The 25,372-nt window shown below is 50.9% G+C and overlaps 8 protein-coding genes across 8 annotated transcripts; 6 read left to right on the plus strand and 2 right to left on the minus strand.

Moving 5' to 3' along the window:
* Positions 1–555: 555 nt before the first annotated feature.
* AUEXF2481DRAFT_29248 (uncharacterized protein) lies at positions 556–4,175 on the minus strand (the record flags this gene model as incomplete). Its single annotated transcript, XM_013488717.1, has 2 exons — positions 556–4,055; positions 4,109–4,175. 2 exons carry the CDS (start codon positions 4,173–4,175, stop codon positions 556–558), a joined length of 3,567 nt encoding a protein of 1,188 aa, XP_013344171.1.
* A 258-nt stretch (positions 4,176–4,433) lies between these two features.
* On the plus strand, positions 4,434–7,239 carry AUEXF2481DRAFT_29249 (uncharacterized protein; the record flags this gene model as incomplete). Its single annotated transcript, XM_013488718.1, has 2 exons — positions 4,434–4,610; positions 4,669–7,239. 2 exons carry the CDS (start codon positions 4,434–4,436, stop codon positions 7,237–7,239), a joined length of 2,748 nt encoding a protein of 915 aa, XP_013344172.1.
* A 299-nt stretch (positions 7,240–7,538) lies between these two features.
* On the plus strand, positions 7,539–8,059 carry AUEXF2481DRAFT_4787 (uncharacterized protein; the record flags this gene model as incomplete). The annotated part of the gene is made up of 2 exons (XM_013488644.1): positions 7,539–7,699; positions 7,762–8,059. 2 exons carry the CDS (start codon positions 7,539–7,541, stop codon positions 8,057–8,059), a joined length of 459 nt encoding a protein of 152 aa, XP_013344098.1.
* A 486-nt stretch (positions 8,060–8,545) lies between these two features.
* AUEXF2481DRAFT_692744 (uncharacterized protein) lies at positions 8,546–10,675 on the plus strand. The gene is made up of 3 exons (XM_013488915.1): positions 8,546–8,658; positions 8,717–9,187; positions 9,238–10,675. The coding sequence occupies exons 2-3, from the start codon at positions 8,824–8,826 to the stop codon at positions 10,473–10,475; spliced, it is 1,602 nt and encodes a 533-aa protein (XP_013344369.1). The 5' UTR covers positions 8,546–8,658; positions 8,717–8,823; the 3' UTR covers positions 10,476–10,675.
* A 737-nt stretch (positions 10,676–11,412) lies between these two features.
* Positions 11,413–16,230, plus strand: AUEXF2481DRAFT_4789 (uncharacterized protein; the record flags this gene model as incomplete). Its single annotated transcript, XM_013488645.1, has 4 exons — positions 11,413–11,953; positions 14,944–15,167; positions 15,219–15,311; positions 15,364–16,230. The coding sequence occupies 4 exons, from the start codon at positions 11,413–11,415 to the stop codon at positions 16,228–16,230; spliced, it is 1,725 nt and encodes a 574-aa protein (XP_013344099.1).
* A 468-nt stretch (positions 16,231–16,698) lies between these two features.
* Positions 16,699–17,712, minus strand: AUEXF2481DRAFT_29254 (uncharacterized protein; the record flags this gene model as incomplete). Its single annotated transcript, XM_013488719.1, has 1 exon — positions 16,699–17,712. One exon carries the CDS (start codon positions 17,710–17,712, stop codon positions 16,699–16,701), a length of 1,014 nt encoding a protein of 337 aa, XP_013344173.1.
* A 391-nt stretch (positions 17,713–18,103) lies between these two features.
* On the plus strand, positions 18,104–18,718 carry AUEXF2481DRAFT_4791 (uncharacterized protein; the record flags this gene model as incomplete). Its single annotated transcript, XM_013488646.1, has 1 exon — positions 18,104–18,718. One exon carries the CDS (start codon positions 18,104–18,106, stop codon positions 18,716–18,718), a length of 615 nt encoding a protein of 204 aa, XP_013344100.1.
* Positions 18,719–20,393: 1,675 nt separating this feature from the next.
* Positions 20,394–24,909, plus strand: AUEXF2481DRAFT_46927 (uncharacterized protein; the record flags this gene model as incomplete). Its single annotated transcript, XM_013488798.1, has 4 exons — positions 20,394–21,605; positions 21,660–23,156; positions 23,210–23,883; positions 23,937–24,909. The coding sequence occupies 4 exons, from the start codon at positions 20,394–20,396 to the stop codon at positions 24,907–24,909; spliced, it is 4,356 nt and encodes a 1,451-aa protein (XP_013344252.1).
* Between the last annotated feature and the right edge of the window lie 463 nt (positions 24,910–25,372).

The following is a 25,372-nucleotide window of genomic DNA, read 5'->3' on the forward strand; positions in this document are numbered from 1 at the left end:
TGCCAATGGAAGGGCAATGATATCGCGGCGGCCCTGTGGTCTCTTCATGAATCGGCTGCGCAATTGGTGACTCTGCAATCTCTACGGACGCCGATTGAGTCGTCAACGGCGAATTCGCGTAGGAAGGTGGCGATGAGGCTTGGGATGAGGAAGGAAGTGATGTTGCAGATATTTTAAAGTGATGAAAGGTCTACAACCCGTGAAGATGTGATGGCTGGTGGATGGATGGCTTTGCGTCGGACGCTGCAGGCAAGTCTCAACAGGGACGAGTTGTGTAAGAGAAGGAGCGAACGAGTTCACACGCTTGTTGACAACTCATCATCAGCTGTGTCGTTCCTTCTCTCATGATGGGGGCCTCAGCGATCTGCAAAACTACCGGGAAAACTCACTTTGCACGACTAGATAACAAAGACTGATGAAGGCAAATCTGCTTTGCAATCAACAAAACTTGTGTTTATTTAGCAAATATTCTTAGAAGCTACATGTTCGTTTTCAGCCAATAGACCTGAGCGTAGGAGCAGGTATCAACAGAAACCAGCGATTGAAGACTCGACCTCAGGCATCTGCCATTGCATCAGTATCTGCGCAAACCTCTGGGCTACGCAGTCGAGCTTCAGCAATAGTGTTCTCAACGCGAGGCCAGTCACCGGCTGTTCGCAATGCAAGCTCGAGATCGAAGTTCGGATCAAACCATCGTTCTCGACGGGTCAATTGACGTTGTCCACCTTCAAGTGCACTACGAGCAGCTCGTGTTGTCCGAGCCCTTTTGGCACCGGCACCACCACCGCTCGCCGAGTTCTGACTGCTACCCTGCAACATATCACGGTATGATTCTAGAGCGAGGTCATAGGCCGCGATGCTGCGAACATATGGAGCGACATCGTTGACGACGGTTCTGAGAGGACCATCAAACACGGAGTAAGCCAAGCTAGCTGGGCCGCTCGTTGGAGTAGTCATCATAGTAGCTATCGTGTCGAAGGCGGTTGAGATATCCCCTCGAGTTATGTGGCGAGATCTTCTGTTGGAAGCTCGTTTCTCGATTACTTGCTCAACAAGACCTGGGACAGTAGCTACCAGACAGTCAGAAAAAACATTTCGCATGAGGCGTGAGCTCGAGACTGCAATATCGACATTGAAGTCGCTATAGTCGACAACTTCCGGTGTCTGAAGTAGCGCCATGCCGTTGATGTAACTCAACCGAGTTTTCGGGACCATGTCGGGTTGCGTAGCGTCTATCTTGCTGAGCTGACCGGGTGAATCAACTTGACAGAACAGATCCATGTCACTGAGGCAGTCGTTCAGGTCTGAGTACTGTCTCAGCGCAGCCATGCGTGACAGAGGCTTCGTTGATTCCGATCTTGGTAATGAGCTTATCATTCCAGCAAAAAGCTCTTCGCGAGGATCAATGTCCCAGCCATTCCAGCCTTCCTTGAGCAGCTCGTCGTCTGGAGTGGCTTCGAAGGAGACATTTGCTTCATGCGCAACAAAACCCATACCTGCTTGGTAGGTATTCTCGCTAAGCACTCTGATCGGTCGACCTTGTTCGTCAACTCCGCTTCCGGCAGGCCATCTGGGGAAGATCCAGCTTAGCCCGCCTCGAGGGTCACCGACCCCCATCTGACACCATAACTGCAACTCTGCGATACTCGCACGAAGATCATGATGTTTGGCATTATACAGGGTCGATATGGCATCGCGAAATAGCAGGTGACCTTCTTGCGCTGCCATCAATAGCATGTAGTCCACCGCGGCGTCTTGCGGCGGAGGTGATAAGCGAAGAAGTGCTTGATATGTGATGGCTTGGAGAGGTACAAGATCTTCATCGTTGCAAGTCATGACAATGGGGCGCTTTGAATTCTGGAGCAAAGTGAAAACAGTAGACCAGAAGTTCTTGTCTTCCTCGAACATAACGTCTACTTCCTCGAGCAGGATAAGAGATTGTTTCTGTCCGCGCGGTTTTGATGCTGACAAGATCTTTTGGACCTGTTCCACCTTAGCTTTCGGTTTGTTCTCCTGTTTCTTCGGCTGTGGTGCTGATTTTGACTTTGATGAGAAGAATGATTTCATAGTCCCCTGGCGACCAGATTCAAGATCTTTGTTGAAAGCATCGGATAGTCGGCCAGCGTCTTCATCAGCAGATGTGTTGCCGGCATCAGTGGAACGATTTTGCACCAAGTGATTCTCTACCATGTCTCCGATCCTGTCTAGCACATCCTTGCCACTTCGACGTGAACCTGGATTGATCTCGAATATCTCAAAGTCCATTTCTCTTGCAGCAGCATGAATCATTGCAGTTTTCCCGCAGCCCGGTGGTCCGCTCACTATCACTGTATTGGCAATCTTGGAACGATTGAGCTGATCTTCGAAGTTCATGTCGCGCACAAGAGACGGCTTGTGTCCACGGCGTAGCGGCAAGGTACGATCTAATTCGACGAGTTCTTCTGGATCGTTGTAGAGGTCTTCGTCATTAACGATGAAGTCGTCCAGCTCAGCAGTCTTCTTGCGACGCTTTTTCTTGTGCCCTCGAGGTCGATCTGTCTTGTCTGTTCTCGTTGTTTGAGAACTTGCCGTCTCTACAGCACTAATGGTGAGGGCCTTCATCCAATCTCTGACATACGTTGCTTCCCGTCCCATCTGTAGGACTTGGACCGCGCATTGAGGTGAATATTTTTGAGCCCAGGCTAGTATTTCTGACCGTCCCTGGTCGTATGGTGTGAGGACGTTGGGCAAGCCGATAAATAGATCCACGCACGCAGGATGGACAAAACTGTGTTGTGACCCTGGCGCAGACTGATGTTCAACTGCCAATGGTTGAGAATGAAGCTCTTTGCTGATCCATTTCTGAGCACGCGAACCAGGGACCAGATGGCGCTTTGGCACGCGCAGCGAAGATGGAGGATCATAGAAGCCGTCAGACCTTGGCGTATCCCTTTGACGAAAGTCAAGATTACGCTCCAGGCCAGCCAGAGTGCTTTCAGATGGGTCCAAGAGTGGTATTTTGTATTTCATTTTCCGCGTAGAACGAAAGGTACCAGGGGCTGCGTCTTTGTACGCCTGATTTGGCTGGTAGTAAAAGTCCCCACGGACGTGAGCAAAGCCTCTTGGTGGAAAGGGGGCTTCGACCATGCCAGGCTGCTTGATGATACTTCTGTCCTTGTTGGTGCCAAATTGCGGGACATCGGACGAGCTGTGCAGGTTCTTCGAGCCATTCTCCCGTGCTTGCGCGCGCAGCTTACCAGGAGTAACAGCTGAAGGCCTCCGCGGGCTAACAACATGATTGACTTTGGCATCTGCGACGCCCTTGACAGAAACGGCAGTAGCTGATGGAGTGTCTTTCGATTTTCCCGAGAAAAAAGGATGAGTTGGTTTTGATGGATCAAATTTGGGCGCTTTAGGCTTGGGTGGAGGAGCCATAGGGACGGGCCTTGGAATAACGAAAGTCTCCGAGCCATCCAAGATACGTGAAATGCGGGGGCCCAGACCACTGCTGGGAGCGTAGCGTATTGTGACTAGTAATTTTTGTTTCTCCTTTTTAGGTCTTCCTCGCTTAGCAGGCTTTTTTGTTTGAGAGTCTTCTTTTGCAGGCAATGGTTTGGACGATGGCGAAACGAGCGTGCCTCCAGCAGTGATCTTCAACATCTTCTTAGGCGGCGTGCTCTTGGGCGGATCTTGCGGGCTGGTGATCGGCTCAGACAGTTGGTTCAAGGCATGATTCGTGTCGACGGGTTGGCTGTTTCCAGGATGCGAGGAGGGAAGAGAGGTCGGGCTAGAAGGCTGGGGAAGCATGTCTTCAGAGCCTCGATCAGGGATGGTGCTGTCATCAGCAAGACTCAGTTTGCGTCTTTTGCGGCGGCTTGACGGTATGGCGTCGATAGTCTCGAAGTCCAAAGTGGTTATTGGGTTATCCTTGGCTTTGCGAGGTCGAGTCTTTCTAGTGTTTGCTGACTGACGCACAGTGGGTGACGGTGGCTGAGGTAAGCTAGCATCGGCGCCTGGTGAGGCATCATCGGTCGATGGATTGAGGTCGACATTGGGCGTGGGATTGGGAGCAGACACTGAGATGGGTGAGCAGGTAGAGTCTAGCAGAATTGGAATAATACGTTTGTACCTGGAGGTTTGACAAAGAAAGGGTGCAGACTCTTGTTGTGAGCATCGGTCATGACGCCGACAAACATGAAGTACTGGCACACCGAAATGCGTGTTGGACAGCACTAAGTAGTCGACACCGAGTCTCCAGCACTCGCATGGAGAAGACGCGCCTCGCGTCGTGACGCTATGCACTTCGCGCCTTCCCATTTACGGACGGCCTTAACGATCGCTGCTCCAGTACTATATCCGAGCCTTGGCACATGAATCTTGGATTTTTTGGAAGCAGCAAATTGTATCGTTCCATCTTGTCGCTATACAAGATTTGTCCCCCATACATCCTAGCAATGGCCGACGGAGCCGCCATCGAGACCCCCTTTACCCTCGCTTCCCTACCGAAGCCCTTTGATCCCACCGTCGGCAGCACCTACGCCGCTCCGGTCTTTGGACTTCGCGCTCAAAAATGGAGAAAGAGACCTGAGATTGTCGCAAGTGTCGACGGAGACAGCATCACCATCTACAATGTTTGTCCAAGTTTGACGCTGTTCTGTACAGACCCGACGTGCTGACTTGTCTTTTTAGGTGCGTAATCCGCGCTTAGTCACATCGTACGCTCTTCCTCCCCAGAGCCGCCTTCTCTGCGCGCCATGCTCCATCTATCGCAAAATCACTGGCCGTAAAGCCGCCCAGAGAGCCACTTACGCCGTTCTCGCCAATGCCACTGGAAAGAAGACCGAGCTCATCTGCTTCACTGAGGATACCATTGCCGACTCGACTGATCTCTCGGCCGACCAGCAGGTCAAGACGAGCTACCAACTTCCCACATCGACCAGTCCAGTCTTCGCCATCCACGCTCTCGCCTCGCACTCGGACAACGATGCTCTGGGTCTCGCTCTGGATGTTGCTGTCACCTACGCCGACGGAAGTGTCGAGTGTATCGCTGGCGACCTCCAGCAGAAGAGGTGGGATGCAGATGCTGCTCGCGCCATTGCCGTCGTCGACTCCGATGCTGCGCCTTCAGCCGTCAAGGTCGAGTACGCCACTATCACCGATGTGACCTCAGCAAAGAAGGGACTGCTCAAGAACAGAGAGGACGCTCTCGCTCTGATCGGAGGTGCTGTCAGCCTGGACCCATCTGTCGAACTCAACACGCCTCTTCTCGCTCTGGTCACTGTCGATGAGGAAGAGCTCCGCCGCTTCAACTTATTCTCTCTGCCCTCTAGGTCAAAGGACATCATCACTAGCGCTCACCAAGGTCTTCGTCACCTTTTCAGCTACGAGCTGCCTACATCGTCTTCTTCCGACAAAGCAACTTTCTCCCTGCAGTCATCCGCTGGCAAGCTGCATCAACTGCTCTGTGGCGTCATTACTACCTATGACTTGTCTGGCACCGTTCCCCGTATACTTTCCGTTCTCACTCCTCACACCCAGGCTCATCAAAGCTTTGTTCGTATCTCGGCTGCCCTGGTCCTTGCTGCAGAGTCCACCTCGTGCGCCATTTACGATACTAAATACAGCTCTCTCCAGGCCGCTCTTTCTCTTGAGTCCGACCCTCTCGAGTCCGCTGGTGACAAGAGGAAGAGGACCGATGGCGCTACCGAGGGCTCTCTCAACTTCGTCACTTTCTTCTCTGACCTTGGCCTTGCTGTTGCTCTCTCCGGAAATGCTCTCGTTGGCCTGCAAATTAATCTTTCAGCGACTGCTTACAAGAAGTCTAAAGCCAACACCAGTCTCCTCATCAACTCACTTGGCAAGGGATCCAAGAAAGCCCTCGTTGCCCCGCCTAACTCTGAAGCATCTGCGCAAGATTGGGAGAGCTGGAAACAAACGGTTGATTCGCTTATCGACTCAGACGTAGCAGCACTCGAGCGTTTCCTTGCCGCTGAGCTCGAATTGTCCTCGGCACCTAAGCATTACAAATCGACCACTCAAGAACCTGAGGAGCTTGACGAAGACAACAGGATGTGGCCTGTCAGAGACGCCAGATTCCTTGTTCAAAAGACCGAGAGGCGCAAAGCAGTCTACATCCTCAGCAAGATGTTCACCTGGATTGTAGTTCCCGACAAAGGCCAGAGCTCCATTTCCATGAACTTTTTCACGGCCAATATCTTCAGATGGCTCGCCGTGACCGGCTACATGTCTGCCACGGCTGTCGAGCGAGCTTTACGCGAGACTGGCGCCATTCAATCAACAGCCTCGAGAGTCCGCCCAGGTGATATCATGAAAGCAGTCAACGAGCTTGACCCGGAGATGCATGTCATGCACGAATGGCTAAGCTGGCCTGTGTACTTGGAGATTGAAGAGGTCATTGTAGCTCTTGCCTCTCTTGTGGACTCTCTCGAGGACCCAAGCCCTACTGCTGTCACCAAGCTCATCACTAGCAAGAGCGAAGAGTCTAGCGTCGAATTGGAGACTACCATCCAGGCTGAGACTGATGCTGCTGAAGCCGATCTTGAGTTTGCTCTTTCAGCTCTTGACAGCGGTCTCAGTGTTCGCAGCGCTTCTCTCCGTACTGTTTTCACTCGCCTGCATTCCTTCCCCTCGCGTAGCATTGTTGAAAGGCTACGAACTCACCTTGCACCTCGCGAAGTTGTCTTCTTCATCCAAATCCTCCGTATCGAGCTTGCAGATGGAGGTTGGACGTCCAAGTACACCGATAGCGATCTCGCCCACAGACCTGAGGAAGCAGGATCACCTAGCGACCACTCAATCGCCATCATCAGTAACCTACTAAACTGCGCCATTGATGCTATTGGAACATCTGGCTGGCTCGTAGGCCTCAGCGGAGATCCTGATCTCCAGACTGACAATATGCTGGAGACTCTTGTCGTCGAGACTAGTGCCGCTCTTGAGACCTGTATCGAAGCATGCAGCTTCGGTGTCTTCTTGAACGACTTTGAGCGATTCAGCAACACGATCCACGCCTCGCAGAAATCGATGGCGATCAAGAAGGTTGACCCCATCAAGACTCCTGGTTTCGAAGAGACACCTCTCGCCGTGGATCCTGTTCTTCCTCTTGGCTACAAGGCTCAAGGACCTGCCAATAAGATGCGTATGACTAGCACAGGTCAAGTCGAGAAGAGCAGAGGTCTTCGTGGTAAGGAGCTGTCCATGCGTGTTGGCAAATATTCGTTGGACAGAATCGTCGTCTAAGCACTGCATTGTTTGCACAGAGGGGAAACTCCTGTAGATGGAAAGGGGATCTGAATGTATTTACTTTAGCGAGGAGTCACTGGACGGTAAAAATCACTGTTTCTCATGCAACCCAAACTCGTCTGTAGACTTGTGACTTTTCTGTGTCCAGTCGCTATCCACAGTATTCTATGATGTCATTGCTTACCGCTCGAGCCTGACGAGCACGGCCACAAACCTAGACGACTCAACTCTATACATTGTTTTGTGACCATTGTTTTGGGCACGTGAAATCACAACCGAGATACAACATCTTCATCATGGGTCTTCAACAACACGCAAATGAGAATACGCCTCCGAGCACCAGCAGTGTTCCGATCCAGGCCAGTGATCTGCCGCCGGCAGCGCTCGAGCTAGCAGGCAAATTGTTCGACTTTGCACGACAAGGCAAGACTGAGGAGCTGGCACAATACGTGAGCGCGTAGGTCAATTGAAACACGCGAGCTCTCGAAAGCAAGCATTCTAATGATGATTGATGTTTAGCGGTATCCCACCAAACCTCACAAACTCCAAAGGCGACACCCTCCTCATGCTAGCAGCCTATCATGGCCATGCAGCGACGACAAGAATGCTTCTAGAAAAGGGTGCAGATCCAAATGTCTTGAATGACCGAGGACAAAGTCCAATTGCTGGAGCCGTGTTCAAAGGCTCGGACGAGGTTGTTCAGCTTCTGTTTGAGAGACATGCAGATGTATATGCAGGACAGCCTAATGCCATGGACAGCGCACACATGTTCAGAAAGGAGAATTACCTAACGCTTTTTGGCGCTGAACAGCAATAAGAACTCAACACATTCTTGGCTTTCTGTTTCCTTCTGATGATCGTGACAGTCAAACAGACAACACAGGCTGCAACTTTCATGTGCCGAGATGACAGTTCCGGCGATCTTGATTCGGGATCATGAAGACAAGGTTTACTGTTCGTTGTCCTGCGTTATCATCGTAAAGCAGGGTGGGGTTGGTAAACATCGCACATGAGAGACTCGAAAGTGCTGAGATTCGTGCTGGGACAAAGCAAAGCGACGCAAGCATGTGAATGGCAGGCATGAAGGATTGTCGAGGCGCTACCAACCAACGCCTGCAGCGGCAGCGGCACCTTACAGAGCCAACATTCGACAGTGTTACAACGCTCAGCTCAGTCCATGGAATAGATGCTCAACCAGCTCAAAGAATGTCAATATGTCGGCACCTGCAATCTGACTGACCCTGCAAAATAAACGGAGCTCTTTCTGACGATGAAATACGACCACGTTATCAAGGGACTTTTGCGAAGTTTGGAGAAGCAGAGCCGAATGACATGTGAAAGACACGGGTCATGCCAAGGCCACGGGAAGAGGAGCATGTGATATTTGTTGCCCGTTGTGCAGACCACCCAAAGATGGTGAGTTTCATCCACGACCTTCCCTACACACCCAATGCCAATGATCCCTCTCGACAAGTCTCCATCGCTTTCCAATCGCCGTCAAACCCCCTCAGTTGTGTTTTGCTAGCTACTGCCAAAGTCGTCGTCGACTTGCGCGGGAGCTCCGCCGACGTCAGTGCAACAATGGAATCGCAACGCCAAGCGCCGCCCGGATACGCCTATTCTCACCATCCCGACAACCTCAAACTGCCATCCGTACCCCAGCAAGAGCTTCACACGAGCCATGCGCCTGCCGATATCACCCTCCCCGACCTGAAGTCTGTTCTTGCCGACCTCCCTTCAAAGAATCTTCACTCCAATGGTACACTCAACGCAGCCGCCGCGAGAGACATGGACGCCCAAATGAGCATGCCTCGCACCAGCATTGAGTCCGACGCAGCTAGCAACATGAGCATGGATGACGGAACACAACGCTCGACCAGTGTGTCTATGGACGATCCAGATGTTCGTCTTGCTGCCGAAGCCCTGTCTGGTCTCGGAAACCCTGGTTTGTATGCCCGGCATCTGTGTAATTGCGACACCGACTGATATTCCCAGACTTTGCTCGCTCACCCAAGACCCGAGCATCAGCCTCTCGGACTAGTATCACAGGCGCCTCCACTTCTTCAAATAAGGACCTTGAACCATTACTGGACCTCCTGGTTGACGCCCATCCATGGGTAGGGAACACAGTAAATGGCAGTTTGTCCGCGTACAATGCGACAAAGAACTTCTCACCTCGTATCGTTCGATACGGAGTACATCTGGTCGAGAGGAATGTCGGCTCCCCCGTAGCCAGCACTGTCGGTAACCTCGGTAGACGTACCGGTGTTGAGGGAGGCATCAGACGCTATCTCGACAGCCGAAGGCCCAGCTCTCCAGCCATGGATCCTACACATGGAAGTAAACGTCGAAGAGTGACCACAGATGACATGGAAATCGATCGTACAGAGCCAGCCCTGCAAGATTCGCAAGAGTTTCTGCCTGCCTACCAGGCCAGCAAGCCACCATCCTATAGGGAAGAGGTCAGCCCTCATGGCTCAGAGAGGAGTCGAGCTGTCGAGAGGCCTCCCATCAATCGAAGCTGGTCGACCAAGATCTTCATCTCAACTTCTGCTCTTGGAGTAGCGCTTAGCGACTCTTCTTTGCGAAGCCTCCAATACTGTGTCAAGCTTCTCTCTTCGGCCACTGAACACGTCGAGAGTGTGATGAACGCGTTGAAGATGGTCTTACATGAGTACGACCAATCGCAGGAGTCATCACAACAAGATCGAGCTAGACGAGAGAAAGAGACGGAGGCTGGTATCGTAATTGAGATACAGAGCGGCAACCGACGTGATCAGTCAACGGAAATGCTTGCCAGACGGATCAAATCGCTCTGTGATGACATTTGGCACACTATCCAAACCGTCGTCAACTCTGTCTCAACCTATGCTGGAGGCGCTCTCCCTGAGAACGCCCGAAACATTGTCAAGGGCCAATTGCTTTCCATTCCTCAAAGATGGAGATGTGCCACACAATCGGCAGAGGCAACCTCGCCGTCTCAACCGCCCACCAAAGCCGACGGTGGCGAAGATGGCAAGGCCATCGACGGCCAAGGTGCAGACGAAAACACCCGCAAAGCAGCACATCGCATGATCGCCTTCGCAACCGAAGGTCTGGACATGATGGCGCAAGTCAACAACGTTGTCGGTATCACTCTGCAAAGCGCCGAGAACTGGCTGCAAAGCCTCGGTAGAAACAACCGCGAGGAAGAAATGATGGATGCCGATGACCCGAAGGACTCTTCGACCTAGAGTAAGAGACGGCCAACGCGTGATATCATATCTTTTCTTGCAACATAAAAGCAGCCACGAGTCCACGAAAGTATTTCATATCTGATTCTTGAGCAACAAAGAAAACCGATGAATATTTAGCTCTGAGACGTAGATGTCTAGGTCCACTTTCGACCAGGCGATTGGGAATCTTTGAGTCCGATTTTCTGCTGTATGATGTCTACACTATTAGTTTTACCAACGGGTCTTCAACTATTGATATCAAGTACAAGCGGCGGGAGTTTCAAGGACTGAGGGTCACAGAACATTTTTATTCCTTTCTTTCATCACTCTCTTTAAAACGAAAAGCGTCGTATCGTTATTTCACAGGCTTATTCTGCTTTATTTTAGGATCGATTGGGGCTGTATATAGCAGATTTTATGCATGCTTTTCCTTTTTTTTTGACGCCACTTGGGCGACTCAGCAACGACTATATGGGCCCAGCCTCCAAGGACGATGACCAACGGGGCGAACACATCGCAATGAGATTCAAACGACAGGACGAAGTACATGCATACCACAACCTGCCAAAGCGATGCTGCCCAAGTCGCTCAGAACCTAGATCGAGCGGTTTGATCCCCTGAGACGTGCTATCACTCAAGAAAAGCTGAACCGTTCACCTAGCTTCACTGCTCCTGCCAATATCATGTACCGAACGCTTTCTTGCTTCTGACACTCCTGATACATACAATTTCGGCTTCCCAGTATCCTATCTCATCACGCCCATCACATCACGACATTGCATTGCAAATCTCAGCATCATCATGACCTCGCCCACACCAGCACCGAGGTCACGCATGCCAAATCTACCCGAATCCGATAGACTTGATCTCTGGCAGATTTGCTCAACCCATTAACCCATACCAACCGACACAGAAATCTCCCGAACATCATGACGATATATCATCTCAGATTGTCATGACTGGTGCTGGTGTCACTAGGGTCTCAGTGATGCGTCCAGATCATGCATCTCAAGTGAGTGGAACCGTTCGTGAAGAAGAGGATCAAACCACCACATCGAGTTCGGGAGCAAGCATTGTCAAGACAAGGGTGCTCAGCAAGAAAGATCTCGACCGGACTGGCTACTATGGCAAGCAGCAGATGTTTTTCCAGAGACTCACTGCAGGCGCCTGGAGTCACACAGATCAAGCTTGGCATCTACCTCGCAGACTACCGGAGGATTTCGACACGGCCATATACCGTGCTCACTCCGGGAACACGAGGCTAAGGACCGTACGTAGGATCGAAGAATACATAGAGTACTCGCGGTTCTCCGTTCAAGCTCCAGTTCTACCTCTGAAGAAGTTGGAGCTGAAGACCGCAAAGCGTTCTCATGCGACCGAAGCAGCTATCCTGGCAGACCCCTACCTCAACTCTAGTATCCGCATACCGATTGTGTTCACGTTTGAGCTACTTATACTGTCTCCTTGCGAGGATACATATGTCGACACCAAAGGAGGTGCTTCTTTGTCTCGACAACTTCCCTTGCTTGGTCATTCGTGGAATCTCCGACTGTGCAGATACCCATAAGAATGATGACTGGCACGTGTATGCTGCTTCCACTGCGGCTGCATATGCTAAGTAATTACTGACAGTCGTTCTCTTGAGTCCAATCACAGGCCTTCCCTCCGTCACTGCTACTTATGTCACGACTCCTTCCGCCCTTAGAGGTTAGTGCTTAGATATCTGCGCACAATGATACCATTCTGCTCTTTACAGGCCCGCACTGACTTTGCGGATGATCAATAGTGAACCAGCACTGGACAATACCTCGTGTATCAAGCAATTTGTTCACCGGACGGGAGGAGCTTTCGAAAGACATGAAGGTTTGTCTTTTGCCGACGAGCAAAATTTCCTCTAGACGACCAACATACGTCCTGTATGGTATCGGAGGCGCAGTAAAAAGCGAAACCACCATTGAATTTGCGGAATTTGCTTGTGGAAGTGGTTGAGCTCGGAGGGAACACGCTTCCTACCAACGGTCCACGGTTACTTAGTAGTATGCACGAACTTGCAGTAGCGTACGGCAACCTTAGTAGATATAAGGAAGCATCGGATCTGCTCGTGGAAGTGGTCAAGTCTAGGACCCAAGCGCTTCCTGCCAACAATCCACGGTTACTTAGCAGTATGAACGAACTTGCAGTGTCATACACGTATCTTGGGAAGTATGACCTTGCGATGCGTCTGCAGGAAGATATAGTCAAGAGACAAACGAAGAGTCTTCCCATCAAAGATCTCGATAGCTTGAAAAGTATAGATCGCTTAGCTACTAATCAATGTTTGCTCAAACGGTATCAAGAGGCCTCAGCCTTACTGGAGAGGACCGTTCAGTTGGATTGTAATGCTGATCAGTCTAGAATGAGTCCGGAAGACTTGCGAAGAGTACACGACTTCTTGGAGCATGCACCTGAAGACGACCCTGGAACCCTGATCCGACGCCAATACTTGCAGTCACGGATGATACACAATCTTGCCGCGACATACATCAATCTGGGACAACTTGGGAAGGCTGAAGATTTGCTTGAGACCGTTGTTGACTTCAGAACGAAAGTTCTCACGATCGATGATAAGGAGCGTCTCATATCTATGCGAGAACTAGCGACCACTTACATCAAACTCAAAAGCTATCGCAAAACAGTGAAGCTGCTACAACAGATCTTGGTCAATGGGGAGCAGACGCTTCAAGACGACCTCGGGTTCTTGACGCATACAGAAGAGCTCTTAGCAGTAGCTCAAGCGATGACTACAGCGAAATAGGTAGCCTGGTCATACCCAGGGTGCGACACTGCAGATCCATTGCAGCCTGATCTTGGGACCTTCGATGCACGGTTTCCCAGAGTCTGTCGCTAATCACCAAATAAGACACGTTCTTTGCACTCTGTGATCTTTTCTAACGCGAGCGCTCTAGATTCGGTTGCTCCGAAGCTATAAGTTTCAACAGCATTCAAGCCCTCAAGGGCTCGAACTCGTCACCAATCTCGCCCAAAGTACATGGATCAGGAAAATGGTACATCATCAACCACTCTCTTCGCAACGAACCTTACAAAACAATACAATCCTATACTCACCGTCCACGTTGAATAAGAAAAGTATCTCGGTATACGGAAGCCGGATGTCAGCTGAGACAAAAAAGAACAGCAAAGTAGGGCTTTAATCTCCAGCAGTTATATAGGTATTGGATATTTAGGCGTGGTGGACCGACAAGGTTTGGCTGGTGACTTGAGATGCGGTAGTTGAATGCCGCAAGCCTCGATTTCACGTTGAACTCGTGGAGGCCTCGGGCTTGACCGAGTAGGGCCGTGGTTCGAGTAACGGTGCAAGAGTAACGGTAGAGTTGGGCTTGGAACACGAGACTTGGAAACTGAACATAGTGTTGTTGTTGGGGTGAATGGAGGATGGTGGAAAGTGGTGGCGATGCACCACAGCTTTTTTTTATGATCTTGTGTGGTATAGCGGAAGATAAGATCTATATGTGAAGGGTGGATATGTGCTGAAGGCGTGAGGGTTTCAGGTCCGGGCAAGGGGATGTCATGCATGAGGTCAGGGTCAGTCGAGATCTCGAACTCTATACACAACGACACCCGGTTCCGGATGCTGTATCCAGAGCCGAGACCATGTGCTATCATCTTTACTAGAAACTTTGTTACGATTCTCCGAAAGTCCAGCCGGAGTAGAATCGAAGATGGACTGAGTCGCCAGAGGGTCGGTCTATTGGCAATGCACAGGTCATCAGTCGCAACGCGTCATACCCTGGAATGATGCTAAAAACCTGAGGCAGATGGCGGGAGTGTCAACGGGCACCTAACATGATAAGCCACGAGCCCGATATATGGGAGTTTGATGATGTTAGAGAGGTAAGGCTCGGGGAATGTGCCGAAAAGGGATGCTGAAGCCGGCATGTGTTGTGTAAACCCGTTGCGGAAAAAACGTTGACATTACCTAGGCCTCGGCTTATAGACTGAGGCCAAGCCTCCAGCAACCACAACCTTGTCATTGCCATTGTGTGAGAATGTCTAGATTCTGTGGAGAGAGAAACATGAAGTATAACAAAAATATGCTGTGGGTGTGGATTTGATCAATATTGAAGCTTCTTCGACATCATGCATCAAGCTCAGTATGTCCATTGGCCAGACTTGCGAGAAACATTATTTGAGTAAGTGATGCGGGCCAAAAACCCGTTATAGGCTCCTCAATCTGGAGTTGACTGCGATCTATGAGACAAAAAAGCGTTGCGGGAAAAACAGCTTGCTGCCCACGTTGAGGTCGGATCCAGACACAAACGTCTTGCTAAAACCTGCCTGCTCTGGCGGCGATCGTCCCTTGTTCTCGATGTCTCAATAAACGTATTTTGAATTACGTGCGTTGGATATGAGCTTCATGGCAGATTTTGTATATAGAGGATGGCTTCACTTGCACCGATCAAATCCGAAGCTGATTGTCATTAAACAGCACCAGACTGGACACTTTGGTTATTCGAATACGCACCCTTGTGGATCGCAGTCATGAGTCAACTGCCTCAGTACTCAATAGAGCCGAGTAAGCTGGAGCTCATGAGAGCGCTAAATGGAACCTTTCTCGCTCTCTCTTGCATTGTGGTGGCTCTCCGTGTCTGGACGCGAACGAGGATTGTTAGATGTTGGGGCTGGGATGACTGGTTTATGCTGCTGACCTTGGTGAGTGTTTTTCTTTCTCGAGACATTGTCGCAGGTTCCTGACTTTCGCAGACAATATTCATTGGCGAATGTACGGTTTGGTTGATGCTAGCCGATGTGGAAGCAAAACCAGCATCTCTAGCAAATCTGGAAACATATGCTGGCGTAAGTTGCTGCACCGACTGCGTGGAACCTCCGTACTGATCATCTGCGTCAGCTCATTTGTGCCGAACAAGCTCTCTACATTGCTGGAACCATCACTCTCAAGATCTCTCTAGCTTTCTTCTTCCTGAGGTTTCTCATCGTCCGCTGGGCTCGCTACGTCGTTTGGATAAGTGTCATGGTCTATGCGACATGCGCCCTCGGCATGTTCTTCCTGGTCGTCTTTGAGTGCGGCATGCCTGGCAATTATGTCATGAAGCAAGCCACGGGAAAGTGCGTCTCCTTCCGCGTGCTAAGTACGACTGGATATGTGCATGGCGCACTCAACGCGCTCACTGACTGGGTGTTCCCAATACTGGCCATCCATTTCCTGGTACAAACAAAGATGTCAGGCACAGCAAAGGCGTACTGCAGTGCGATCTTGCTGCTTGCTGTCCTGGGAAGCATCGCCAGTATCATAAGAACAGTGTACATTCCTGAGATCGGACCCGACGGCAACATCTACAGTAGAAGCATGAAGCCACTTATCTGGACAATGATCGAAGGCGGCTTAGGAATCATTGCCGCAAGTCTGGCAACACTACGACCACTGTTCCAAAGATGTTCGACCAGGACCAAGTCGGCACTGCAAAGCAAGTTGACAGGCGAAAACTCCAGAAGCAAGCTTGTCAAATCATCACTTGGCAGCCAGCTCAACTGCTTCTCGTTCAAAGCCACTCGCTCACCAGCAGAGTCGCCACAAGAGAGCGAAGCATCGAAACGCGATACGATGGAACTCGAGTCAGGAAACCACGCGAGAACGATGACGAAGCCATTACACCTGGGCATATTGAGCAGCGTGGCTACAGAGACGGAGCTGGATATGACACAAAAGACAGACGGTACCCGAACGGTGATTCGCGGAACGAAAAGCGCTTTTTGATTGTTGAGCTTGCACGGCATTTCTTATGACTCATGAAACTAGATTAACGAATTTAGCAGCGACATTCCAGTTGCCTTCTCAGTAGACCGCTCGCATTCCCCAATAGAGAGTTGTGACAAGCGTACCTGCCTGATCCTGGCTTTCCGAGGAAGTTGTTGGCTGGGTAGGTAGAAATGGCCATAAGGCGATGGGGGAAGGAACGACATGCTGCTTCCTGGCACTCTCTTACGGCCATCGATGGCTTATTCCAAGAGCTACCAGACACTGATTCCGCGTCTTCGGCACAGTAATTGCTTGGTAATAATGCGCCAGTGGTAGCCAGATGTCGCTCAATATGTGGTACATAGCAGCCGTGTCTGCCCGTTGGATCTGAAAGCGGTGACGCTATGAATGACGCCTGACTAGAAGCACATTGATGGGAATGAGTTGTGGTTGGGTGTGCTCGTCGCATGGAGCAGATCCGAAGGCTCATCTGAACAGTTTTCTGCCGCCGTTTCTAACAGCAGCCGATTCCCTGCCTTCCAGACTGATGCCAGTGAAACCCACGGTGCCACCAGATCTATCATGCTTGTACCTTCTGAGAGCTTCGCGCAGATGATCTGGCAGCAAGGGGCCCCTGTCGCGTTCTCTGACCTTTGGCTCACCCTCAGCGTCCTTGCCAAAGGCCTCCTCGTTCTTGTCGCCTGTGGGTAACTTCTCAGCGGCAGCAATCCACTCTTTCTGAACTTCCCGTGCGCGATCAACAATCTCTCCGACGAAGACCTTGGTGTATGAATTTATGGTCGTCACGACGCTGGCGGGGACGGACTGTGACAGGGTCTGGTTGGCGAGACGACGGACGACTTCTTTCTTCAGATGTATGCGGTTCCACGTTTCGTAGATCTCGGCGTGAGCGGGGTGGATATGGGTGCTAAACATGGCCTTGCGCTCTTTCTCTGCGTCCATGGCAGCCTTGGTGAGCTTGCCTCCTTCCAGCGTGTTGACATCGTCTCCTCCGTCTTCTTCGTCGTCGCTGTTGGCATCGTCACCTGGGCCATCGTCGTTATTACCAATATTTGTCGAGGTACCCTTGCGGCCGTCGCCGTCAATCAGACTGGCCGTGTCGCCGCGGTTCTTCGGAGGGCGTCCAACTTTGCCAACCTTCTTGCCCTTGGCCGGGCGCTCTTTCTTGTTGCTTCCGGTGCCAGTGCGGCCGCTGACTACGCTGTTGATCTCATCGTCGATGTCGAGACTATCGCTACGGCGCGAGGCGGGCGAGTAGGCGGCTTGTGCGTCGGGGCTGTATTCTCTTCCTGGCCGATCCGGGGGAGGGAAGGAAGTTTGGCGCAGAGGATGTGTTGAACTGGAGGCATTGGATGCTTTGCGACGCTTGTACGACGGCGCCTGGCCGGGCACGCTGATGGACGGGCGCTTCTTGGGGAGAGCGAGTTGTGGGCCACCTGGAGGCGGTGAGGTCGCACTTCCGGGAGGACTGCTCGCCATTCTGCAGCAGGTCTGTATGAGACGGTCGGCAAGTGGTGCGCGAGGTTGGCGGATTGATGAATAGATGGTGCTTCACTCAATGTGCTCCATGCAACGCGTCCGATGCGGAAGGCGCTTGGACCCAACCTCGACTATTTCACCCACCTTGATGCAGCAGACCATGTGCCACCCTGCTGACATGGCTCGCGTACGAACACTGTGCCACTGCCAGCATGTACTTCACTGGCTTTGCGCTCCTCTATAAATCGTCGTGTTCGCCTATCAAGCCTCTTTCCACACATCCGCTTTCTCCATCTCCCTGAGTGTACTCTTGACATCATCACTTTGTCCCGGTACATCCTATTTCTGTCACTCCGCCTTCACTTTCCATCCCTTTACACTCCGCAGCAAAATGACTGTAGCCGATTCGAGTACCCCAAGGCCAACTCCCACAATTCCCAATGGCGGCTTCTTCAGCGCTTTCGCAGAGACAAAGATAGCAGCTCCACCTGCTGCTGTCTACAAAGCTTTGATCGACACTTCGATCTGGGGGGACTGGAACGATTTCGTGTCTTCAGTCACCATTACTAAACGTCCTAGCACGAGTCTGGAGTCAGGTGATGCTACCATGAAGAAAGACATGGTCTTGAGCTTCCAAGTCAACATGACTCCTTCCATGACCACCACCAGCAAAGAACTGGTCACTCATGTCGATGAATGTCCAATCGGCACTCAACCTGGTCACATAACTCGTATCAACTGGGTTATGGATAACAAGGGAAACTTTGCTCCAAAATTCATCTTGACCGCCGAGAGGGTGAATGAAATTGAGGATCTTGGCGACGGAACATGTATCTACAGATCTTGGGAGACATTCGCAGGCTTTGCTGCCCGCATAGTCAAGTGGAAGTTTGGGCAAGCTTTGCAGAAGAATTTCGACAATTGGGCGACTGGATTGCGGCAATACGTCGAGGAACAAGACATAAAGGCTAGGGAACGCGACGCCGCTATCGAATTGGCTGCTTAAAATCGACTTCGCCTATGGTTGTAATATTCTACTCCTCGCTCTATCAAGCTTTTGCATAGGAGGACTTGTTATCTCGATCTTGTCATCCTCGTCTCCTACTCTTTCGACATTTTGAACAGGCAAAAACAGTCCAGCCTCAGAGTCCGCCTCAAGTTTGACTCGCAATCTGAACACAGCACATTCAACCCATCGACCAACGAGTCTCGCAAATCGACTCTCTGGAGGCAGATGATTTTCGGCTTTTTCTTCCCGTTCCACTGCTGGCTGCATTGTTATTCCTAGTCCGATGGGACCTGTTTTGACCTCTCGCTGGCTCACAGCTTCAGCTCGCGTCCCGAGTTCAGCCATTTCCAATCGTCTACAATCTCGAATCTCGCAAATCCATATTGCAGTAGCCATAGCCATCAGGATCGCTACAAGTATCATGATGACGATCGAAGATCCGATAGATGGTCCAGGCACATCAATGCATGGGCGGACTTCAGGGCTCGAAGAAGGCAGCGCAATAGACGAAAGTGCGACGGAGGTGGTCGTAGTTGGATAGTCAGACGGGCTGTTGGTCGATACAACAAAGATTGTCGACCATGTTTCCGAGCTCCGCGATGAAGATGCTGGTTGTTGGGAAGATCGCCACTGGGAAGTTGCTGACGATGAAGGCGCATAGTAGAATCGAGTCGTTGTAGTGGTCGTGGTAGTAGTTGGCAGAGGCTTATAAGAGAACTTTTGGCTCGAAGCCCTCTTCGGGTAGACTGTATGAAGAGAGCCCTCAAGGATGGAAAATTGGGAGTGAGATCGGGTCCGAGTCTGAGTACCTGTAGAGTGCAACGGCATTGTAGAGAACATGGTCAAGGATAAGGTTGAAGGTGACTTCATGTCGGCCCATTAATTTCTGTCCCATCACGTATGCAAGCTTGACAAGCTTATGCACTATACGTTGTCTCTCAAGTATTGTGAAATGCTAGGGATTGTCTGACGGCCTTGTATACGCATTTGATCAGGGATAAGGCATAGTCAGCACCTAAGACAATCACAACGTCCTATGGTCGTTCAAAACATTTAATAGTGGGATGAAGCTGTTTCGATCTCTGATGTGTACCGAGATGTGGATGCCTAATTGGCATATAGGGACTTCTTCCGAGCATCAGCTGAATTCAGTCTTTGGATGAACTCAGTCTTTGGACGTGGAGCTTGCAGTCCGTGCATCACGTCATGTATTCAGCATCAGATAGACTCAGATACGTCGGCCTGTTTTCCACCGGAAGCGTGGCTCTATTTCTCATGCAATCTTGGACCATCTCAGAGAATCTCGCTCGACATGTTTCCCTCAGACTCCACTCGGTCCCGCTCATGGGTACAAGTACCTATCTTTAGTACTTCGGCCGATCTCGGGCCGAAACCCAATCGCAATGCCCCAGATGGAAACGTTGGTGACGACTGCACTTTCGCGTCTCCAAATTCGCTTTTGCGAGCAGGTCGTCCTTCCCATTTCCGAATAACTTAAACCGTCTTACGAGACAGCAAGAGACTGATCTGCGTTGATGTCTGCCTAGAATCTGCCCGCGCCAAGAAATCGATCTTCAAACGGAGCACGTCAATCCTTCATCATTCCGTGTTCAAGCAGAGACCTTCAATTGTAGTCTGTCGTTTATTTGTAACCGCGAGCCTCAGTCCTGATATGGTCTCTTTGATACGGAAGTCGCAATGGACCAAGCCATTCGTTCAAGAGCCAAGTGAGGTCGACGACGAGGTCGTGCCAACAAAGAAACGAAGCCTGCCTTATGTGGCGATCCTGCTCTTGTTCCTCGCCATTACTGGTTTCGTGCTACAAGCTCTGATCAGAATCGCGCTACCCTCTGTCTTTCTCGCCATTGCTGCACTACATCTCGTGCTGGTCAGGCCGCGAACAGCCTCGGTATTCCTACTCTTGCTCTACACCACTCTACTCGTCCTGCAGGTGTCGGTGCTCGCCTCCTCCAAGTGGACCTCGGCTTCTGATGCCTATAATCTCGTCGCCGCTATCTACATCATCAACATCAGCATACCGCTCATCAGCATAGCTGCTGTGGTTAATTTACCGCTTCGGGACCCCTCCTTGCCACGCAAGGGTATCAGTCAACCATTCACCGCCCCCACAGCGGACCTCAGATCTCCAGAGGATGATCTGACCCTATGGCAATGGATGACTGTGTCATGGATGTCTGCGCTTATCTCTCTTGGCAAGCAACGACAGCTGAATGAGAACGATGTTTGGTATCTTGGGTATGAGTTTCAGCATAATCACCTGCATGATGCATTCCGCGAACTTAGAGGTACCGTCATCAGACGGTTGCTCCGTGCGAATTGGATTGACCTGGCTTTGCTCACATTACTCGCAATTCTAGAACTGGTGGCCAATTACTCTGCGCCATTGTTGCTTCAGCAGCTACTCAAAGCTATGGTCAACCTGCAACACGAGACGAAACCTGCAGTCATCTTTGCCCTCCTCATTCTTGGCGTCAGACTTGTCGCAGCGCAGAGTTCAGTATTCAGTCTATGGTTCGGCAGACGCGCGTACGAACGGTCCAGAGGAGAGATGATTACTATGCTCTTCGAGAAAACACTTAACAGAAAAATCGTTGCGACTGTGAAAGATGTAGACGAAGGCGTACAGGATGAGGAGTCCAATAGCGAAACTGACCCTAGCGTCTCGACGAGCAGAGATGCTGGGAGCGAGACACAAGGACTTTTGAACAATAACAGCAAGTCCGACGAGAAACAGTCGTTTTTGTCGAAGTTCCTACGCAAGGCGCATCTGAGACGTAGCAAAAACCCGGAGTCGATCACCGAAGACAACGCGCCTGCTTCGATGGGCAAAATTCTCAACTTGATGCGTGGCGACGTTTACGAGGCAAGCATTATCCGTCGTCTCTGACCTGAACTGTAGGCTGACATGTCCATATAGGTAAGCCAAAGATTTTGGGAATTCCAGACCCTGATCAACAAACCCCTCGGTATGGTATTGTCACTATGCTTGGTATGGAACCTCCTTGGTCCATCGTGTTTGCTTGGAGTCGCTGTTGTGATCGTCGCTCAATTTCTCAATGGCATCTTTGCTAGGATTCTCATCAAGAAGGAACGACTTCGACGCAAAGCTACAGACGCCAAACTGCAAAAAGTTTCAGCTTACGTCGAAGCAATCCGACACCTCAGATGGTATGGCTGGCATCCTATCTGGCTTGAAAGAATCCTAGAAGCTAGGCAAGCCGAGCTTGATCTCAAGATCATTACATTCCTATGGAACTGTACTATCAGATTCGTCAACATCTTGGGTAGTGGTTTGCTACCTGTCGCGGCGTTTTACGGATTCACGGCACTGGCGGGTCACGAATTGCGCATCGATATCGCTTTCCCAGCTCTGCAACTTTTCAACATGCTGCAAAGTGACTTGAGAGAGATCCCGAATCTGATTACTGTCCTGATCAATGCTTCTGTAGCTGTAGGGCGCATTGAAGCTTTCATGAGAGAGCCCAACAAGGTTGCAGACGACAGCTCAGACTCAGCATCCTCCGATATACTTGAGTTGAAGCTCGCTACCTTTGCATGGCCGGGACTCTCGAGAGAGGTACTTCGCGATCTATCTCTTTCTTTCCGGCCGGGCCTCAACGTAGTATTCGGTCAAGTAGCAGCTGGAAAGAGCGCCCTTTTGCAAGCCCTGCTTGGGGAGCTGGACTTGCACAGTGGCGAGTTGATCAAATCAAACGCTCCGATCGCCTATTGCGCACAGGCTCCATGGCTTCAAAGCATGAGTATTCGCGACAACATCCTGTTCTCGTCTCCTTACGACGATATACGATACAAGCAGACTCTTGAAGCTTGTGCTCTCACTGCTGACTTGGCCGGTTTCAAGCACGGAGATCTATCCAACATTGGAGAGAACGGCATTGGATTGTCTGGAGGACAGAAAGCCAGAGTCGCCTTGGCACGTGCTGTCTACAGCAGGGCCAAAATCCTTCTTCTCGACGACCCCTTGAGTGCACTTGACCAGCAGACAGCCGAATCTATTGTGGCCAAGTGTTTTGGAGGAGATCTTGTCGAGGGTCGCACGGTGATCTTGGTGACCCACCGCACAGATCTATGCAAGGGATTGGCTGAACAACTCATTGAAGTTACAGACGGGACCGCAAAATCTTTCAAGGGTGATTCGCTACAGCTTAGCTCGACAAATTCTCGCACAGCTCAAACACTCAAGGAAGCGAAGTCGGTCAAGATTGACGAAGCTCAAGAGTCCGCTGCTGTACCTGACAAGTTTGAGGAAGAAGAGAAACGAGAACATGGAGGGGTCAAAGCTGCAGTGTATTGGCAATACATCAAAGCTGGTCGTCTGAAGTGGTGGTTCCTAGTCGTTCTCTCTGCCTTCATTTTTCGACTACTCATGGTGGCTGAATCATGGCTGTTCAAGGTAGGCTTGAGTTTGTTGAAGTGTAAAGTGCAGTTACTAACAATGTGAAATAGGAATGGGGCGAGGCTTACGGAAAGACTGAGCAGGTATACGCCTTACAGATACTGTCTTCAGAACTACACTTGACGTCTTCGAGCCCAATCTCGAGGTTGTTCGCCCGCTTCCCCGATCCTGGCGTCAACGTCTACCCTTGGTTGATTGCATTCCTGGTCTTCATTATTGTCGAATGTGTGGCCTTCCTGGTCTCGCAAGTACTCATGCTTGTAATCACGTATACGGCTGGCAAGGGCATGTTCAAAGACATTATGGAGAAAGTCAGCCACACCACATTCCACTACTACGACGTGGTTCCGATCGGACGTCTCATGAATCGACTCACGTCTGATGTCGCAACCATTGACGGCAACATCTCGGATCAGTTCCTGAATGTGGCTTGGCAGGCAATCGCCTGGGTGACATCGATAGCTGTGATAGCTGGAGTCACACCACTGTTCCTTTTCTTTTCATTCGCATTGACTGTCGCATTTATTCTCATCTTCATGCAGTTCCTTCCTACCAGCCAAAGTCTGAGACGACTCGAGATGGTCTCTTTGAGCCCGCTGATGTCAAACTTTGGTGCATTGTTGAATGGCTTGACAACCGTCCGGGCTTTCTGTGCTCAATCTCAATTCCAGGACCGCGTCATCGCTGTCACAGATGCCTTCCAGGGAATGGACCACTTCTATTGGTATGTGTTTCAGGTACCGAGAGGACCGGACATGGCGTGCTGACAGTCTTTAGGTCCCTGCAAGCATGGTTGATGTATAGATTTGACATCCTATCAGCATTCTCAACTTTCGTCATGACCCTATTGGCGATCAATTCGGGACTGTCTCCGGGACTCACTGCGTTCGTGTTGGCGTCTGCCAGTAGGTATGTGGTCGCTACTCACAGCCTGTGTAAACAGTACGGTCAGCTCCAGCTCAACTTTGTGTCGGTTGAGCGTGTAGTGGAACTGCTACACCTAGAACAAGAGCCAGCTGGAGAGATTGAGCCCCCAGCATCTTGGCCTTCGTACGACAGCGAGATTGTCTTTGAGGATGTTTGCATAAGATACGCGCCGCACCTCGATCCTGCTCTGTCCAATGTGTCATTCACCTTGAAGGGTGGATCCAACACAGCGGTGATTGGTCGCACAGGATCAGGAAAGAGTACTCTCGCGCTGTCTCTTCTCGCAACCATGACACCAGAGTCTGGACGTATTCTCATTGGAGGCATCGACATCGCAAAGGTCAACAAGCAAGCACTGCGTAATCGCATCACTTTCCTCGCCCAAGATCCAGTTCTGTTCCCAGGCTCGCTGCGGCACAATCTTGATCCTACAGAAGAGCACTCGGATGATGAGTGTGAAGCTGTCATAGCGCGTGTGTGTGGCAGCTACAACTGGACGCTTGAGACACAAATCGACACTGGTGGCAAGAATCTCAGTCAGGGGCAACGTCAACTCGTCGGTCTAGCACGTGCGGTGTTAAGAAGGAGTGCCATCATTATCATGGATGAGGCGACTGCCAGTATAGACAAGGAGACGGCTTGGGAGATCCAGCGTGTGTTGAGGGAAGAGATGAAGCAAAGCACTGTCGTCACTATCGCACATAGGCCCTCGGCCGTACGAGGTGCGAACTACTGTCTTGCACTGGGCAATGGCAAGATCATCGATCAAGGTAGTCCGGAGGAAGTCGACGTGGCTCACAGCACTGTTCCAGACACTATTTGAAGCAGATGTGGAGTGGGTGAAGGACAGTCTCTGTGGAGTGTCGAATGACTCGGTTAGAGTAGAACTAAAAGGTAGACCCCTATTCGTAATTCTGAAATGACCTATATTTCCAATCTAACGCGGCAGGAGTACCTCGAGATAGTAGTTGACAATGCACATTGCAAGCACGTCTCGATCAGAAATGTCGCAGTCAGTTGACGTGAGGCAGGGTGGTGGAGGGCGCGACTACCACATTGGGCCGAGATTGATCGACACGCTAGACGCTCAGGGTTCGTGACAGGCTTGGCGCGTCAGATGTCGATCTCCGGATAATGAGTGGAGGGTTTGATCCAAGGCGGCGCTTTTTTTCGCGCGACATCAGCATAGTCAAGAGTGTTGAAGAAGTGGAGCTTGCCAACCGAAGTGAAGGCCGGACGTGCATCGACAAAGCTTCAGCGTTCACATCGACGATTATCCAGAAAGA

The sequence above is a fragment of the Aureobasidium subglaciale genome (assembly GCF_000721755.1).
Source record: "Aureobasidium subglaciale EXF-2481 unplaced genomic scaffold scaffold_9, whole genome shotgun sequence".
NCBI classification, from domain to species: domain Eukaryota; kingdom Fungi; phylum Ascomycota; class Dothideomycetes; order Dothideales; family Saccotheciaceae; genus Aureobasidium; species Aureobasidium subglaciale.